This window comes from Neoarius graeffei, chromosome 1 (genome assembly GCF_027579695.1).
Source record: "Neoarius graeffei isolate fNeoGra1 chromosome 1, fNeoGra1.pri, whole genome shotgun sequence".
Lineage (NCBI taxonomy): Eukaryota > Metazoa > Chordata > Actinopteri > Siluriformes > Ariidae > Neoarius > Neoarius graeffei.
In genome coordinates, this window is record NC_083569.1 from 125,961,923 (window position 1) to 125,977,652 (window position 15,730).

General features: G+C 42.1%; 1 protein-coding gene across 2 annotated transcripts in view; it reads right to left on the bottom strand.

The window, feature by feature from the left end:
* The window catches only part of LOC132883301 (histone-lysine N-methyltransferase PRDM9-like), a 322,553-nt gene that overhangs the window by 227,566 nt on the left and 79,257 nt on the right, over positions 1 to 15,730 (bottom strand). Inside the window, exons 16-18 of one of the 2 annotated variants that reach the window (XM_060916751.1) lie at positions 15,630 to 15,697; positions 15,282 to 15,460; positions 7,068 to 10,968 (exon numbers count right to left, since the gene is read on the bottom strand). The exons of the other annotated variant lie outside the window; for it this stretch is intronic. Of the exons in view, the coding sequence (XP_060772734.1) occupies positions 9,728 to 10,968; positions 15,282 to 15,460; positions 15,630 to 15,697 (1,488 nt within the window). The 3' untranslated portion in view covers positions 7,068 to 9,727. Of the gene's footprint in view, positions 1 to 7,067; positions 10,969 to 15,281; positions 15,461 to 15,629; positions 15,698 to 15,730 lie in introns of those variants that run through there. 2 annotated transcript variants of the gene reach the window in all.

A 15,730-nucleotide genomic window follows, 5' to 3' on the forward strand; every position in this document is an offset into this window, starting at 1 on the left:
GTTTTATCTGACGCTCTGCTCTCCTCCACTGGTTCACCGCAGGGTTGTATTCTCTCCCCCTTTTATTTGTTTTATACACAAATTTGGGGCGGCACGGTGGTGTAGTGGTTAGCGCTGTCGCCTCACAGCAAGAAGGTCCGGGTTCGAGCCCCGTGGCCGGCAAGGGCGTTTCTGTGCGGAGTTTGCATGTTCTCCCCGTGTCCGCGTGGGTTTCCTCCGGGTGCTCCGGTTTCCCCCACAGTCCAAAGACATGCAGGTTAGGTTAACTGGTGACTCTAAATTGACTGTAGGTGTGAATGTGAGTGTGAATGGTTGTCTGTGTCTATGTGTCAGCCCTCTGATGACCTGGCAACTTGTCCAGGGTGTACCCTGCCTTTCGCCCATAGTCAGCTGGGATAGGATCCAGCTTGCCTGCGACCCTGTAGAACAGGATAAAGCGGCTACAGATAATGAGATGAGATACGATACACAAATTTGTGTCAAAGCCAGCACACAGGATGGCATATTTTAAAGTTTGCTGACGACTCTGTTATTGTGTCTCTTTCAAAGTCAGATGATCCTGATTATGGCTCAGTGGTGTCTGATTTTATTAACTGGTGCAAGTCATCCTTTTTAGACATAAACGTCAGCAAAACTAAAGAAATTATCATTGATTTTAGAAAAAAAACAAATATGTCATCTCCCGTGTATATATTAGTGATCAGGTAGTTGAAGTTGTGGAGGAGTATAAATACTTGGGTACCATAATCGACTACAGATTTACTTTTGACAAACATGTGGACACTGTATGCAAGAAAGCTCACCAATGTATGCATTTTTATCATAAACTGAGGAATTTTAACATGGATGGCAGTTTTATGAGAATGCTTTACAGTTGTTTTATTGAATCTGTTCTTACTTTTTATCTGCTGGTTTGGGTTGCTGACACAGAAAAACAAGAACCGTATTTTTAACATCAGTCGCTGTAGCAAAACTGCCAATACTCCCCTGAACAATATCTCCACTCTCCGTAAAATCAGGTCACTCAAAAAAGCACAGGGAATTTTAGCTGACCCCAGTCACCCCCTGTTCTCAGAGTTCTCCCTTTTACCATCCAGATGCAGATTTGTTTTAAAAAGTTGTAGAACCAACAGATTCAAAAACTCATTTTTACTTGCTGTAACCATCCTTTTAAAACACTTCTTGATGAATGTTTTTATTGTTCTAATTATTTATGGTTGGTTTATGTCTCAATTGTGACTGTATTTATTGTGGCTGCGTGTTTTTTCTGCTGGCTGCAAAGTTAATTGCCCTCAGGGGACATTAAAAATACCTTGAATCTTTCACCACCACGTCCATGAATGGATATTTGTAGTCACAAGTAGCTTGAATATTTAAAGTATACCTGCCTTTCCTGTTAATGTAATCTGTGGAATTGGCTGAAGGTTGTTTTATCTGTGTGTGTGTGTGCACCATCTACAGCACCTAGACACTGGGGGAGGCCATGCGCTTGCTGAAATCCGTGCACAAGCTGTTGGACAGCAGTTTCTGTTGTCGGCAGTGGTATGTACTTAGGACCAAGATGCACAGTAATCGCTTTACACACTTGTCTGATTATTATGGAAACCATCGACCTAGAGAGCCCGAATGCATTTGCCATTTTCCGTATTCTACCCTCATCAGCTAAATAATACAGGGTGCAGGCTACTTTTGTCAATACACTGACTGGGCTCCGCATGACAGTCGTCTGGCCTTCAATGTACAGATGCAGTAACTCCGCAAGCGAGAGCAGTGATGACTGCGACATTCGGAAGTTCTCGTGCCATTCCTCTGGGAGAACAACTTCATTTGTGAAGTTTAGCCACCAGGCAGCAGTTCGCCTGGGTCGGATCCAAAAGCGGCGGTGATGTTGGTAAGCAGCAAGCCTTTGTCTTGGTGGGAGGAAAAATGCCTGAAAAACTGCGACCCTCCTCGCAGTTCTTCTCCTCTGCTCCTCATAAAGCAGTTGTAGTCCTATTTGCAAATGCAAACATAAAAAGGACGACCACCCGTGTTGCAGCCATGAGACCATCAAACCAAAATATTGAGAGCCTGACGCAAATATTGTTCTGTGATGCATATCATAACGTCAGGAAAACCTAAAACTCCGTTTTCCACTATTTACACGCAGGCATGAAAATGGAGTTTTCAAAGATATCCATTTTCAGTGACTGAAACCTCCGTTTACGTGTAAATGAGAGGTGCAACTGCATAAATAAATATGCATAAATAAATAAATAAATAAATAAATAAATAAAATAGATATCTGGCTACATGTAAACGCACCATGAGAACGCGTGTCGCTTTATAGCTCTGTGGAACACTGGGAGCTGTTTGAGATGCACTATCTTGGGGTTTAATATTGAAGGCACGTTCATGCTGTCCCTCTTCTTCCTTGTCAACCCCTTCCTCCTTTTCATCACTTTGCTCGCACTGAACCCATTTTATAACGCCATCCAAGAAGGCTTTGTAAAACTGTCTTTGGTTCGTACCAGTCTGTATGATCGGCCTCTCTTTCATAGTCCTCTTTTATCAATCTCTGTACTGATGCTTGCAAGTTATTAAACTCAATGAAAAATCCCTCAAATAACTTTTGTTTATCAACAGTTTCTTTATCTTGGCCGGATTCAATAAGGCTGTTGATTTCGTTACATTTGTGTGTTAGAACACCAAGCTTCCCTCTGCGTGTTGCAATTAACTTAAACAGTTCTCGTTCATTTGAGAAATCCTGGTCTTCAGTCTCTTCCTCAGTCATATTGACACTCAAAAGCTTTAAACACAAAAGTTTGTTACTAACTTAAAAAGGTTGAACACAGCGCAGTAGGAAAGGCGAAAGGCAGCGCGCGCACAGGCCGGTTCAGTTTGTAAAGTGCGTGCGGCGGCTCAAGTTCAAATGCGAGCACGGCAGCCCGTTCAGCAGTTCAGCCTTATTCTCACCAACCAGAAAAGTCAGTCAATCCTACAAGCACGTAAATCCACATCCACGAACTCCTGACAAGTAATCCACAAGCTTGCGACAACGCAGCTTCCAATCTTCCAAAACCGTGTGCCTGCTGGCATCTCCAAGCTTCTAAACTTTCCATACACCCTTGAGCACTCACGCGCGCTCTGCTAATTAGCGCAGGTGATCCAATTAACCCTTTCATGTACCAGGCTCCACTTAAGGCCAACATCTCATATCATCTCTAGCCGCTTTATCCTGTTCTACAGGGTCGCAGGCAAGCTGGAGCCGATATTGCAACAGAAGGCTTGGTTCGTCTTCGAAATGGTCAATGCACGACATAGGGGATGGTGTACGAATCCCCAAGAACGTCACAAGAAACTAAATTGCTATAGAGCATAATTTTTTTGACACTGAATTTTCCCCGAATCAGGGATTATTCTTTTGAGTACAAATTCCAACTCTGGACCCACCAGAGAGAGAGAGAGAGAGAGAGAGAGAGAGAGAGAAGGAGAGAGAGGGACAGGCAGGCAGGCAGGCATCCATCCATCCATCTATCTATCTATCTAAATTGTATCCGTCATTATATGTAGTGGAAGTTCATTATGTCTAACTATTAAAGCTATTTTAAGTTCATTTCATAAGACAAGGATTTTTTAAGATGTTACCTTGACAGTTTCGGCGAGAATCTTCCGCCTTCTTCACAACAGTCAGATACCAGCGTTGGATTTTAGAGGCAGTGGAGATACGCAAGCGGGCGCAGAGGACGATGAACCGGGATGAGGGAGCGTACATGCTGTCACACACCTGGAGCGCAGTCCTGGAGGAGCGACCTGACAGCAGGAGGTGTGAACTACCTGTCAAATTGGGCGGGACGTTCACGCCTCCGTAGCGTAACATCAGCTGATAAGGCACGTCACCACTCGACATCTGGTGACTGTTTTGAAGAAGGCGGAAGATTCTCGCCGAAACTGTCAACAAGGTAACATCTTAAAAAATCCTTGTCTTAAGAAACAAACTTAAAATAGCTGTATCCGTCATTGGTCAAAGGGTTGGCTTGGGAAACAGAGAATTTTGAGGTCAAAAATCGCAATCATTGCTGATCAGTGGTGAAGGTTTTGGGTTAAGAAGCAGAATGTTTAGAGTTTAAGAATGCAATTATGGCTAGTTAAGTGGTTAAGGTCATGGGTCAAGAATTAGAAGGTTTTGAGGTTAAAACAGCAATCATTGCTAGTAAAGGGGTCAAGGTATTGTATACAGAATTAGAAGGCTCCGAGTGTAAGCAGCCAATTAAGCCAAGTGTATCGTATAAAGAATTGGAAGGCTCTGAGTGTAAGCAGACAATTAAGCCTAGTGGGGGTATCCAGTCAATCAGACTTGTTTTAAGGGCTATTCCCCACAACCCCCGAACCTAACCACAACTTCTACACCTAAACTTAACCGTGATCCCAGTACCTAACCCTAACCTCTCAACCCTTAAACCTAATCTCAACCACTAAAATCAAATCTTGGATCTAGACCTTCCCTTCATCCCGTTCCCGACCCCTGGTTGAGGACCATCAGACTGATCACCAACCCCCTTTGACCAACATCCAGATTAAGGTACAGAAAGATTGTTTGCTCGGGAGTGTGGTGTCTGGGCTGTGGGGGGTGAGAGAGTAGATGGACTTTGGACAGGCCCGTGCAGAACGCAGGCCCCAGCTTTTGCTGGGGCAATGGAAAACTTTCACCCGCACCCTACCCTAATCCTAACCAGAGGTAGCCTATTTTGGGGAGTGGGCCAAAGATAGCACCTTCTGGAACACCAAACTTTACTTTAGCATGCATACGAAAGTCACCATTTACATATACAAACTGACAATGATCAGTTAAATAAGACCTGAGCCAGCAGAGGACCATTCCTTTACCTCCAATGACATTTTCTTGTCTATCCAGCAGAATGGAATGATCAGTGGTGTCAAAAGCTGCACTAAGGTTAAGCAGCACAAGCAAGCAGACACACCCCTGATCAGGAGCCATTAGTTGGTCATTTACTACTTTAACCAGTGCTGTGGCTCTGCTATGATGAGATCTAAATCCTGATTGATACCTTTTATGGATGTTATTCCCATGTAGATATGAGCATAACTGTTATGCCACAGTTTTTTCTAGGATTTTGGAGATAAAAGGGAGGTTTGATATTGGCCTATAATGGGACAGCTGACAAGGGTTGAGGTAGGTTCTTTAATCAAGAGTCTGACAACTGCTAGGTAAAAGGATTTAGGTACATAGCCATTGCTAAAAGAATAACTGATTGTTTTTCAGAGGTTTGTTTGCTTCTGGTGTTATTTGTTTAAAGAATCATATAGGTAAGGGGTGAAAAAAAAATCCCCACAAGTTGAAGATTTTGATTGAATATAAGTGAAATTAGTTCGGTCTCTTTAAGGAGTGTAAAACACAAATCATTGCTCATAGTCAGTGTTGGATACTTATCAAATTGTCTAGTTTCAAATTAATAGTTTGATATTTTTGCCTGATATTTTCAATTTTGCCATTGAAAAAAACTTCATTAAGCCACTATCAATTTTGTTTGACACCATTTTCTAATTTTACATGTATTTTGTATGTTTTAAGGTGCACGTGTGATTGTTATACCAAGGTGCTAGGGTTTTTTTCTCCTGAATTTTCTTTTAAGTGGAGCTACATTAAAGCAGAATTGTTGACTCAAAGCATTCAGTTGTCTGATCAAGTTCTGTGAGGTCTAATGGGGATCCAATCATAGTTGATAACTCTGGGAAACTACTGATAAAACTATGCAGTAGTTGCTGTGAATGTACTTTTGATGTGATGGTGTGCAGGGTGCATATATTACTGTAAAAACATTTCAAAAAAGATGAGGTCATGGTCTGAGGGAGCATCAGACTGTGGCAGTATGACTATATTTTCTATATTTAATACAAATGCAAGTGCTAGATCGAGTGTGTGACCACTAGGAATCATACAAAAACCTGAATAAAAATAGGGTTAGGTCCTATGACATTCTGATTCACCCCTACTGAATCTAGAATGGATACGGATGCTGTTCTCAGAGTCTTCCAGGTGATCAAAACAATGTCTCCAACAATTAATTTGTTGTCTAAAGATACAACCAGGTTTGAGAAATTCCGCAAATTCAGAAACAACTTCAGAATTAAACCACGGGTCTGTAAATAATTAGTTGAATCAATTGCGCAGATTTTTTTTTTTTTAGCGACATACATTAGGATAAAGAACTTCAAGCACACTGAATTTTTGTTCAGGTTTTTGTACAATTCCTAGATTATTATAAACAACTTTGATGCCTTCTCCTCAACCAGTGAGACGAGGTGGATGCATATAGTTAAGCCTCGGTCACAACCGGACGTACGATTTTTTGGCCGTGCGATTTTTGGCGTTTCCCAAATTGCTGCGTTTTTTTTTTGTTCGTGGAGAACGTAGTTGTAGTGACCATGAAGGAGTAAGATCACTGCGCACCCAACGTACAACCCGGAAGTCGAACATGCGTACCATGCACAAAATCTGAGGCTGCTCGGATGTACGGCTGTCGCTTCATTCGTACAGCCAACGCACCTTCAAACGTGCACTAATCGTACTGACCGTGCATTCCATGCAGGCTTCGTATGAAGGTTGCAAGAACTGCACACAATCTGTACGTTGCGCGTACCAACGGCGTTCGTTTGTCACACTGCGGCGATTGGAGAGGGTTATATATATTTTGGCATACTTTGGTTTCTCACTGTGAAAATGGCAATCCCTCCGCAAAGACTTTGTCTCAAACTCCTGGCCTGCTGGCCACTGTCGTGGTCTTCATCCTCCTCCTCACTGCTCCTTGTCCTCTCTCTCTCCTCCCTCTCTGCCACTGTCTCTCTCTCCTCCGTCTCCGACACCTTTTCTATCCTCTTCCCTTTGGCATATTGAATTGAAGCGATGCGATGCAATGAAATGAAATTGGGTTTTCTCTCAATCAAAGCCTACGTGTACAAATGGCCGTAGGCACCCCTGCAGCTTTATATGTCGGCCGTAAGGCACTTTTTAACCCTTTAATTAACAGCAAATGCTCAGGACACAGAAGGATCACAAAAACAGAAGCTTAAAAAAAAAATGCATGCTTTATTTAGTAAATAGATAACTAAATTATCGTTTAAAAATAGCACCAAGCTACAAAGAAAGAAAAAAATAAAAAAAATAAAATTGTCTTGTCTCAGCAGTGCGCAGTCTGCGCAAAGAGGAATCCCAGTCCCAGAAGCGCTGAAATCGTGGGGAAGCCTAATGCACGGGGAAGCCCTGTGCGTGACGTCACAGCTCCAGCGTCCAGGTAGCAGCGGGGGATTCCCAAAAACGTCTATGGCTCGCCCGAAGTCAGCGCACACCTCGGGCAATAAAAGAGAAAGCATCAAACAATGCCGATGTACACAACAAGGCAAAAACAGCAGGGAAGGAGAAGTCTTGTGTCCCTTTACCCTGTCGTTAGCGAGCGTTGAATTAAGTACAGTTGACTCCAGATTCCCATTGGCTAGGTCAAGATTTCCTAAGTCCGCAGCCAACGCACCTCAAAAGAAGGCAGCAAATCAGGGAAACAGCACAGCGCAGGCAGAGAAAAACTGTTTGTATATTCGTTCGCTTGTTCATTCCTTCCTTCCTTCGTTCGTCTGTTTGTTCCTTCCTTCAATCTGCCCGCTGATCTTCCACTGGTAACTACGCATCTGCTGCGGCGTCCGATCCCCTCTTTGGGCTGCATTCCCAAACAACCCAACTCCGAGAAGTCTGCGTCCCCGGCGGGGCGGGGGCCGTTACCGGCCTCACACTGTCCATGGGCACCTCTTAACGATTTCACGCCCTGTTGAACTCCTCCTTAATACTGAAAAGGTCCCCCTTTTATACCCCACCCCTTCGTCTTTCAAGTGCTTCACAATAGGTCAGGTAATAATTGTCCAAACAGCTGATCCATCTAAGCAATTAGAGAGCTGCAAATACAAGATCAGTGTAGGTAGCAGTCAATTAGCAGCACACAGTGAAATCACAGCAATCAACCAATTATGTGAACACACCAAAACCACAGCAACTCATCACAGCAAAAATAAGATCCCCACACAGCTAGAGGCTGACATATATACCCGAGTTTTCCTGCGATTGACGCCCTCTCGCCGTACAGCCAATGCACGGCCGACTTACTTGACACGCATGGATGACATACGAAATATCTGAACGTGCGTTGGCCGCACTAATTACGTATGTGGGGCGCACGACACACATACGGAGTCCGCAAGTGCGACATATGAAAAAAACTGACATTTTGCCCAAACCTGACACCAGCAAATCGTACGAAAGACGCACGTCGGCCGTACGTTTGTCTTGCAACCTGAAAAAAACGTAAGCGCCCGTAGAGTTTGTTTGACATGACAAAGAACCTCTGCGGCCGGTCTGCGGCCAGTCTACGGCTCGAAAATCAGCACGTCACACGCGCGCCCTCCGTGCGTTTCTTTGCGTTTTTTGCACGTAGACCGGCCGTAGGAGCACGTACGGCCGGTTGTGACCGAGGCTTTCGACGAGCTTCATTTAAGTGCTCCGTACTCATTTGGTTTGATCGACATTTCCATTAAACATTAAAATCCTGATCAGTAATAATTACATGAACAATTAGTCTCATGCTGCAGTACTACACTGATAAGTGTTGCAGTTAAATCATTATTTGTATGGTGGTAATTAATGACTAAAGAGCAAAAGAAAACATTAACAGTCTCATTTTAAACATCACTATAAGGTTACATATTTTAAAACAGTCATAGAACACTGGTCTACAGCCAAAATGCTTCTGAAATAAATATAGTCAAACTTTACGAGTTCTGGATCGCTGAGAACGAAAATGAAACTTAAAATTGTTCATTGGCTCGTTTTCAAGATTGGCTCTATGAATAAATCTATGAGTGGGTTTGGATAGTACTTACTTTTTTGGCAAAACAATGAATGATGCAATCTGAAGCCGGTATTGCATCATACATGACATTAGGTTATTCCTAGAAGTCACTGATGATGCATTCATAAGTCAACTGACATCACTCTGCTGAACAAACTGGTCTTATATCAGCTCAAAAAAACAAAAAAATTCATACGGTGCTATGCACTCGAGATCAAGTCTTTGCTTGACAAGAGATGCTCCGTTTCATGAACACAAGAGACAAGTTGCCAATAAATAAATAAATAAATAAATAAATAACCACTGCATACACACAGAATAAGGACTAAACCTATTCAGTACTTACACATAATTTGGTTTTTGCAATTTGGTTCATAATACATTTTATTTATATAAACTTTTTGCTGATTTTCTAGTGTTACATAACGAGAACAGGTGAAATATCATGTAAACCGACCATAAACACGAGACCTAGTTTTACAATTTATATTTAAAACATTACGATCTACACAATGTACATAAGTATAAAATTTAAAATCTTAAATATCTTGGAAGCCATAGCCAATCAGCTGATTAACTGTCACTTCTAATTCAACACACACAATTTCATAATAGCCAACTTCATCTCTGAAGCAGACAACTCCTGAAAAATTGTTGACCAGTGTAACATGAACAATAAAGTTCAAAGTACAGGTCATTTTCAGTCAAAACTGTAATAACCATATTTAATTTGACAACTTTAAATCATGCAGTGTCTCTGAGTTAGTGCACTTGAAGGTCTTAAATGTAACTAAACAAGCAAACATCTTCCCACACTGTGAGCAGTGAAACGGCTTCTATCCTGTGTGAATGTGCTGGTGTTGTTGGAGATGACTCTGACGAGTAAAACTCTTCCCACACTGTGAGCAGTGATACGGCTTCTCTCCTGTGTGAATGCGTTGGTGTCGTTGGAGAGTCCGCAGATGAGTAAAACTCTTCCCACACTGTGAGCAGTGATACGGCTTCTCTCCTGTGTGAATGCGCTGGTGTAGTTGGAGATGACTCTGACGAGTAAAACTCTTCCCACACTGTGAGCAGTGATACAGCTTCTCTCCTGTGTGAATGCGCTGGTGTAGTCGGAGATCACTCTGTTGAGTAAAACTCTTCCCACACTGTGAGCAGTGATACGGCTTCTCTCCTGTGTGAATGCGCTGGTGTCGTTGGAGATTACTCTGACAAGTAAAACTCTTCCCACACTGTGAGCACTGATACGGCTTCTCTCCTGTGTGAATGTGCTGGTGTCGTTGGAGATGACTCTGACAAGTAAAACTCTTCCCACACTGTGAGCAGTGACACGGCTTCTCTCCTGTGTGAAGGCGCTGGTGTGTTTGGAGATTACTCTGCTGAGTAAAACACTTCCCACACTGTGAGCAGTGATACGGCTTCTCTCCTGTGTGAATGTGCTGGTGTTGTTGGAGATGACTCTGACGAGTAAAACTCTTCCCACACTGTGAGCAGTGATACGGCTTCTCTCCTGTGTGAATGCGCTGGTGTTGTCGGAGATTACTCTGTTCAGTAAAACTATTCCCACACTGTGAGCAGTGATACGGCTTCTCTCCTGTGTGAATGCGCTGGTGTCGTTGGAGAGCACTCTGACGAGTAAAACTCTTCCCACACTGTGAGCAGTGATACGGCTTCTCTCCTGTGTGAACGCGCTGTTGTGTTTTGAGAGCACTCTGGTAAGTAAGATTCCTACCACGCTGTGAGCAGTGATGTGGATCTCCTCCTGTGTGAATGCACTGGTGTGTCTTGAGTGCATTCTGATAACTAAAACTCTTTCCACAATCTGAGCAGTGGTGAATTTCCTTCTGTATATCATTATGAGAAGTATCAGAATGGATATCATCAGTTGATGTTGGTTGACGCCTGGAGCATTTGGAGGGGATCTGAAGCTTATATTTAATCTCTCCTGATTCTCGCAGTCTCACGTACTCTTCATAGTGGCATCTCTGGATGTGCTTGTCGAGGTAAATTGGAGATGCATCGGAACGAGGGCATGTGGAGCATGAAAAGACTTGCAGCAGAGCGTTCTTTACTTCTGGAGAAATGAAAGGACAAAAATAACAAATTGAACATGAAATGCAACAAGATTATAAAATATAACACTAACCCAATGTAAGGAGTGCTTTTACTGAAACTTAAGATTCTACATGAATTAAGACTGAGACAAAAACAAAAGGTTGCAGACTAAGACATAGCAGCCTCTAGCTTGGAATGCTGGGAGATTCAATAAGGTCCTGGAACAGGCGCTATGCACAGCATTGGCCATAGCCCCATGGGTCTGAGCGACCAAAGGGGAGTTGTTGGTTCTTGTTGGACATCATGTCAAGTCGAGGTAATGGCAAGCCTAGCCTTATTTACATCTCATCCAGGATTGAGAAGGAAACTCAGCCCTCACATTCAAGGTTCTGAAAGATCCAAAAATGGGCCTTATTTATCAAACTGGATATGGATAGATTTATTTGCAAATAGTTTCTAGTAGCATTTACACAAGCAAATATGTATTTTCTATCTGGATTTTTTATATGGATTAGGTTGTCAAGTTTAAAACACATTAATTTCAATTACACACAAATTTCATGAAATTAAGTTTTGTGGGATTTTTGTGAGGCCCAGTTGATTCATAATGTAATTGATGAAAGCAAGCCAACATCCATAAATTAAGACACATAACAATAGTCATTTAATTTAAATGTAGGCGTATAAAAAAAAAAAAAGGGACACACTGCATCTGTTCAGATGGCATTCAAGTAGGTCTGCAGCAGTAGGAATTTCCTTACTGCAGTATTTGAAGAACGCCACGGTGTGATTTGTAGTAATAAAGCAACCAAACCTCCATGTGTTTAATTGTTCGTTAATTCGTCAGACGCTATTTGTTCCTTAACATGTTGAAGTTCTTCAGCTGCAAGAGTTTAAAGTGCATATCCTGGACCAATTTATTTATTTATTTTTTTTATATATGAAAAGTATGTCCCTTTACACACTCATCCAGAAGGGTAATTTTGCACAAGACCATCTGTCGACAGCAGAAAAAAATAAAATAAAATGCGTCTGGAAAAATCCCAAGGGAGTATGGAGCCAGATTCGTGACGTCACCTGCGGAAGCGCCAGCAGGCTGCGAGAGCTTGCATGGTTTCAGTGCACAGCCTGTGTAGACCAAGCGCTCCCATTTCTCTCTCATTGTCCGGGCTTTTGGGAAACAATGAGTACTAATCCCATCAAGACTGGTGTTGCTACACCCTCCTACAATACATCTGTTAACCATTTTAATAATTACACGATAACGAAGAAATTTGCAGAAAACCACCAGGTCATTTTCTCATAAACAAACCAGCGCTGACGTAGGATTCAGAGGGAGGCGTTCCTCACGCGACATCACGTAAATCAGTGTTTGCCGGGAAATTCAAATGCCAAGTTTTTCCAGAGGCGGACCAATTCACCTCAAATGGCTTGATTTCAACTGAATTTTTCTGGTATTGCGCAAGGTAAAAAAAATTTCAGAGAATGCAGAATGTTATAGATATTTAACCAAAGTTTAATATAAAATAGGAGAATTACATTGATCTTGCTCATGAATTTACCCGTGATATACACTTTAAGGAGCTAAAATTTAACATAATTAAAAAGATAAGTTCTCCATGGTATGACTCTTGTGGAATTATTGAATTCCATAAAAATACTAAAATTGTTATTGCTTGATAACATAACCATCACATCGCTCCTGAAATAAAGCAAATGTGTTGCAATTGATTTTTATAATGGTTGATGGGTTTGAGTGACATCTGCATTATCCAATTAACAACTTCGCTTGGTTCAGACACACTGCATGTGTGTGTTCAACTCACTTCTTTCCAGCCAGCTTGTTATATTGCACTGAAGGTATTATAATGATGCGCCCCCACCAGTGTTTCTGTAATATGGGGAGGTCTGACATTATCCTATATTATGTGTTTGCTGTGACAGGGCATTCCCCCCCGATTTCTCCCCAATTTAGCCATGGCCAATTCCCACCCATCAGACTCCTCTCCAGTATCACATAACAGATACCAACCAGGGAGGGCTATCATGTTCTTCCTCCAAGACTAGAAACACCAGTTGACCACGTTTTACTCATACAATGTCGGGGGCTGCAAAGCACACTTGGACGAAAGCCCAATCCACTTACTTCCTATTAAATGTGCTCTCACACACCCATGACTGGCCAGTGTAACTGACAGGGCAAAGAAGAGAGAGCATGCCATCTCTCCCTCCCAGACAGCCCAGACAATTTTGCTCTCGAGCTTCCAACCACAGATGATTGTGGCGTCATCAGGATTTGAAAGTGGCATTATCTGGATGATGGGGAAGATGACGGAGACAACATTTTTCTGCTGTGCCACTCGGGATCCACAGGGCATGCATTTTATGCTACTTCTGGTTAAACTGGGCATGATGAATAAAACAATATCTTGTGGTTTACTATATACAGTGGTGCTTGAAAGTTTGTGAATCCTTTAGAATTTTCTATATTTCTGCATAAATATGACCGAAAACATCATCAGATTTTCACACAAGTCCTAAAAGTAGATAAAGAGAACCTACTTAAACAAGTGAGACAACAATATTATACTTGGTCATTTATTTATTGAGGAAAGCGATCCAATATTACATATCTGTGAGTGGCAAAAAAGTATGTGAACCTCTAGGATTAGCAGTTAATTTGAAGGTGAAATTAGAGAGTCAGGTATTTTCAATCAATGGGATGACAATCAGGTGTGAGTGGGCACCCTGTTTTATTTAAAAAACAGGGATATATTAAAGTCTGACCTTCACAACACGTTTGTGGAAGTGTATCATGGCACGAACAAAGGAGATTTCTGAGGACCTCAGAAAAAGCGTTGTTGATGCTCATCAGGCTGGAAAAGGTTACAAAACCGTCTCTAAAGAGTTTGGACTCCACCAATCCACAGTCAGACAGATTGTGTAAAAGTAGAGGAAATTCAAGACCGTTGTTACCCTCCCCAGGAGTGGTCAACCAACAGAGATCACTCCAAGAGCAAGGCGTGTAATAGTCGGCGAAGTCACAAAGGACCCCAGAGTAACTTCTAAGCAACTGAAGGCCTCTCTCACATCGGCTAATGTTACTGTTCATGAGTCCACCATCAGGAGAACACAGAACAACAATGGTGTGCATGGTAGGGCTGCAAGGAGAAAGCCACTGCTCTCCAAAAAGAACATTGCTGCTCGTCTGCAGTTTGCTAAAGATCATGTGGACAAGCCAGAAAGCTATTGGAAAAAAGGTTTTGTGGATGGATGTGACCAAAATAGAACTTTTTGGTTTAAATGAAAAGCATTATGTTTGGAGAAAGGAAAACACTGCATTCCAGCATAAGAACCTTATCCCATCTGTGAAACATGGTGGTGGTGGTATCATGGTTTGGGCCTGTTTTGATGCATCTGGGCCAGGACAGCTCGCCATCATTGATGGAACAATGAATTCTCAATTATACCAGTGAATTCTAAAGGAAAATGTCAGGACATCTGTCCATGAACTGAAACTCAATAGAAGGTGGGTCATGCAGCAAGACAACGACCCTAAGCACACAAGTTGTTCTACCAAAGAATGGTTAAAGAAAAAAGTGAATGTTTTGGAATGGGCAAGTCAAAGTCCTGACCTTAATCCAATCAAAATGTTGTGGAAGGACCTGAAGCAAGCAGTTCATGTGAGGAAACACAGCAACTTCCCAGAGTTGAAGCTGTTCTGTATGGAGGAATGGGCTAAAATTCCTCCAAGCCGGTGTGCAGGACTGATCAACAGTTACCGGAAACGTTTAGTTGCAGTTATTGCTGCACAAGGGGGTCACACCAGATACTGAAAGCAAAAGGTTCACATATTTTTGCCACTTACAGGTATGTAATATTGGATCATTTTCCTCAATAAATAAATGACCAAGTATAATATTTTTGTCTCATTTGTTTAACTTGGTTCTCTTTATCTACTTTTAGGACTTGGGTGAAAATCTGATGATGTTTTAGGTCATATTTATGCAGAAATATAGAAAATTCTAAAGGGTTCACAAACTTTCAAGCACCACTGTAGTCAGTTTCGCAATAGCAAGATATGCAGTGGGCGGACTTCACGTGTCTCAAAGGAAGCTGATAGACTTCACCCTCTCTGGTTGATCACAGTCATATGATCGAGAAGACCTACCTGGTTGGTGTAACAGGCCAAAATGAGTTCTCTGAGGAATGCTCTAGTTATTGCAGACTGCATTGTACAACAGCTTTCATCCCAGAAACACTGGTAGGCTCAGAAACGTCACGAAATGATGCAGAAAATAACCTCTATAACCTCTTAGACAAAAGTAACACCTTGCTGTCTGGTTGTTCCTGTAGGTGCAGGACTGAGTTCTCTGGTGTATTCCTCTTCATACCACACCAAGAGCTCCTGTCCTGGGTTAATGGATCGACAGCAACGATACAGAATTCCCCCTTGATACTCAAATGCCACAAGATTTTGTTCTTCTTCATTACGGGCACAATTCACATACCTAAAAGAGTGAGGCAACGTTTCAGAAAAAGGTAAAAATCAGATCAGAGTTACAGACTTGGAGAAAGCATGGTGGAGATATCAATGACATGAAGATAAAGTTCTTCCAACAAATGAGGAGCTGTAAAATCAAATCACTAAAATGACCCAACAGCTGGTGTACTGCTCACCTCATCCAATTCACATGCATCTCTCTTTTGGCATTGATGTATTCTTCACACTGCATGCTCCTGTATACCTGTTAAAAAAAAACAAAAAAACAAAAAAAAAA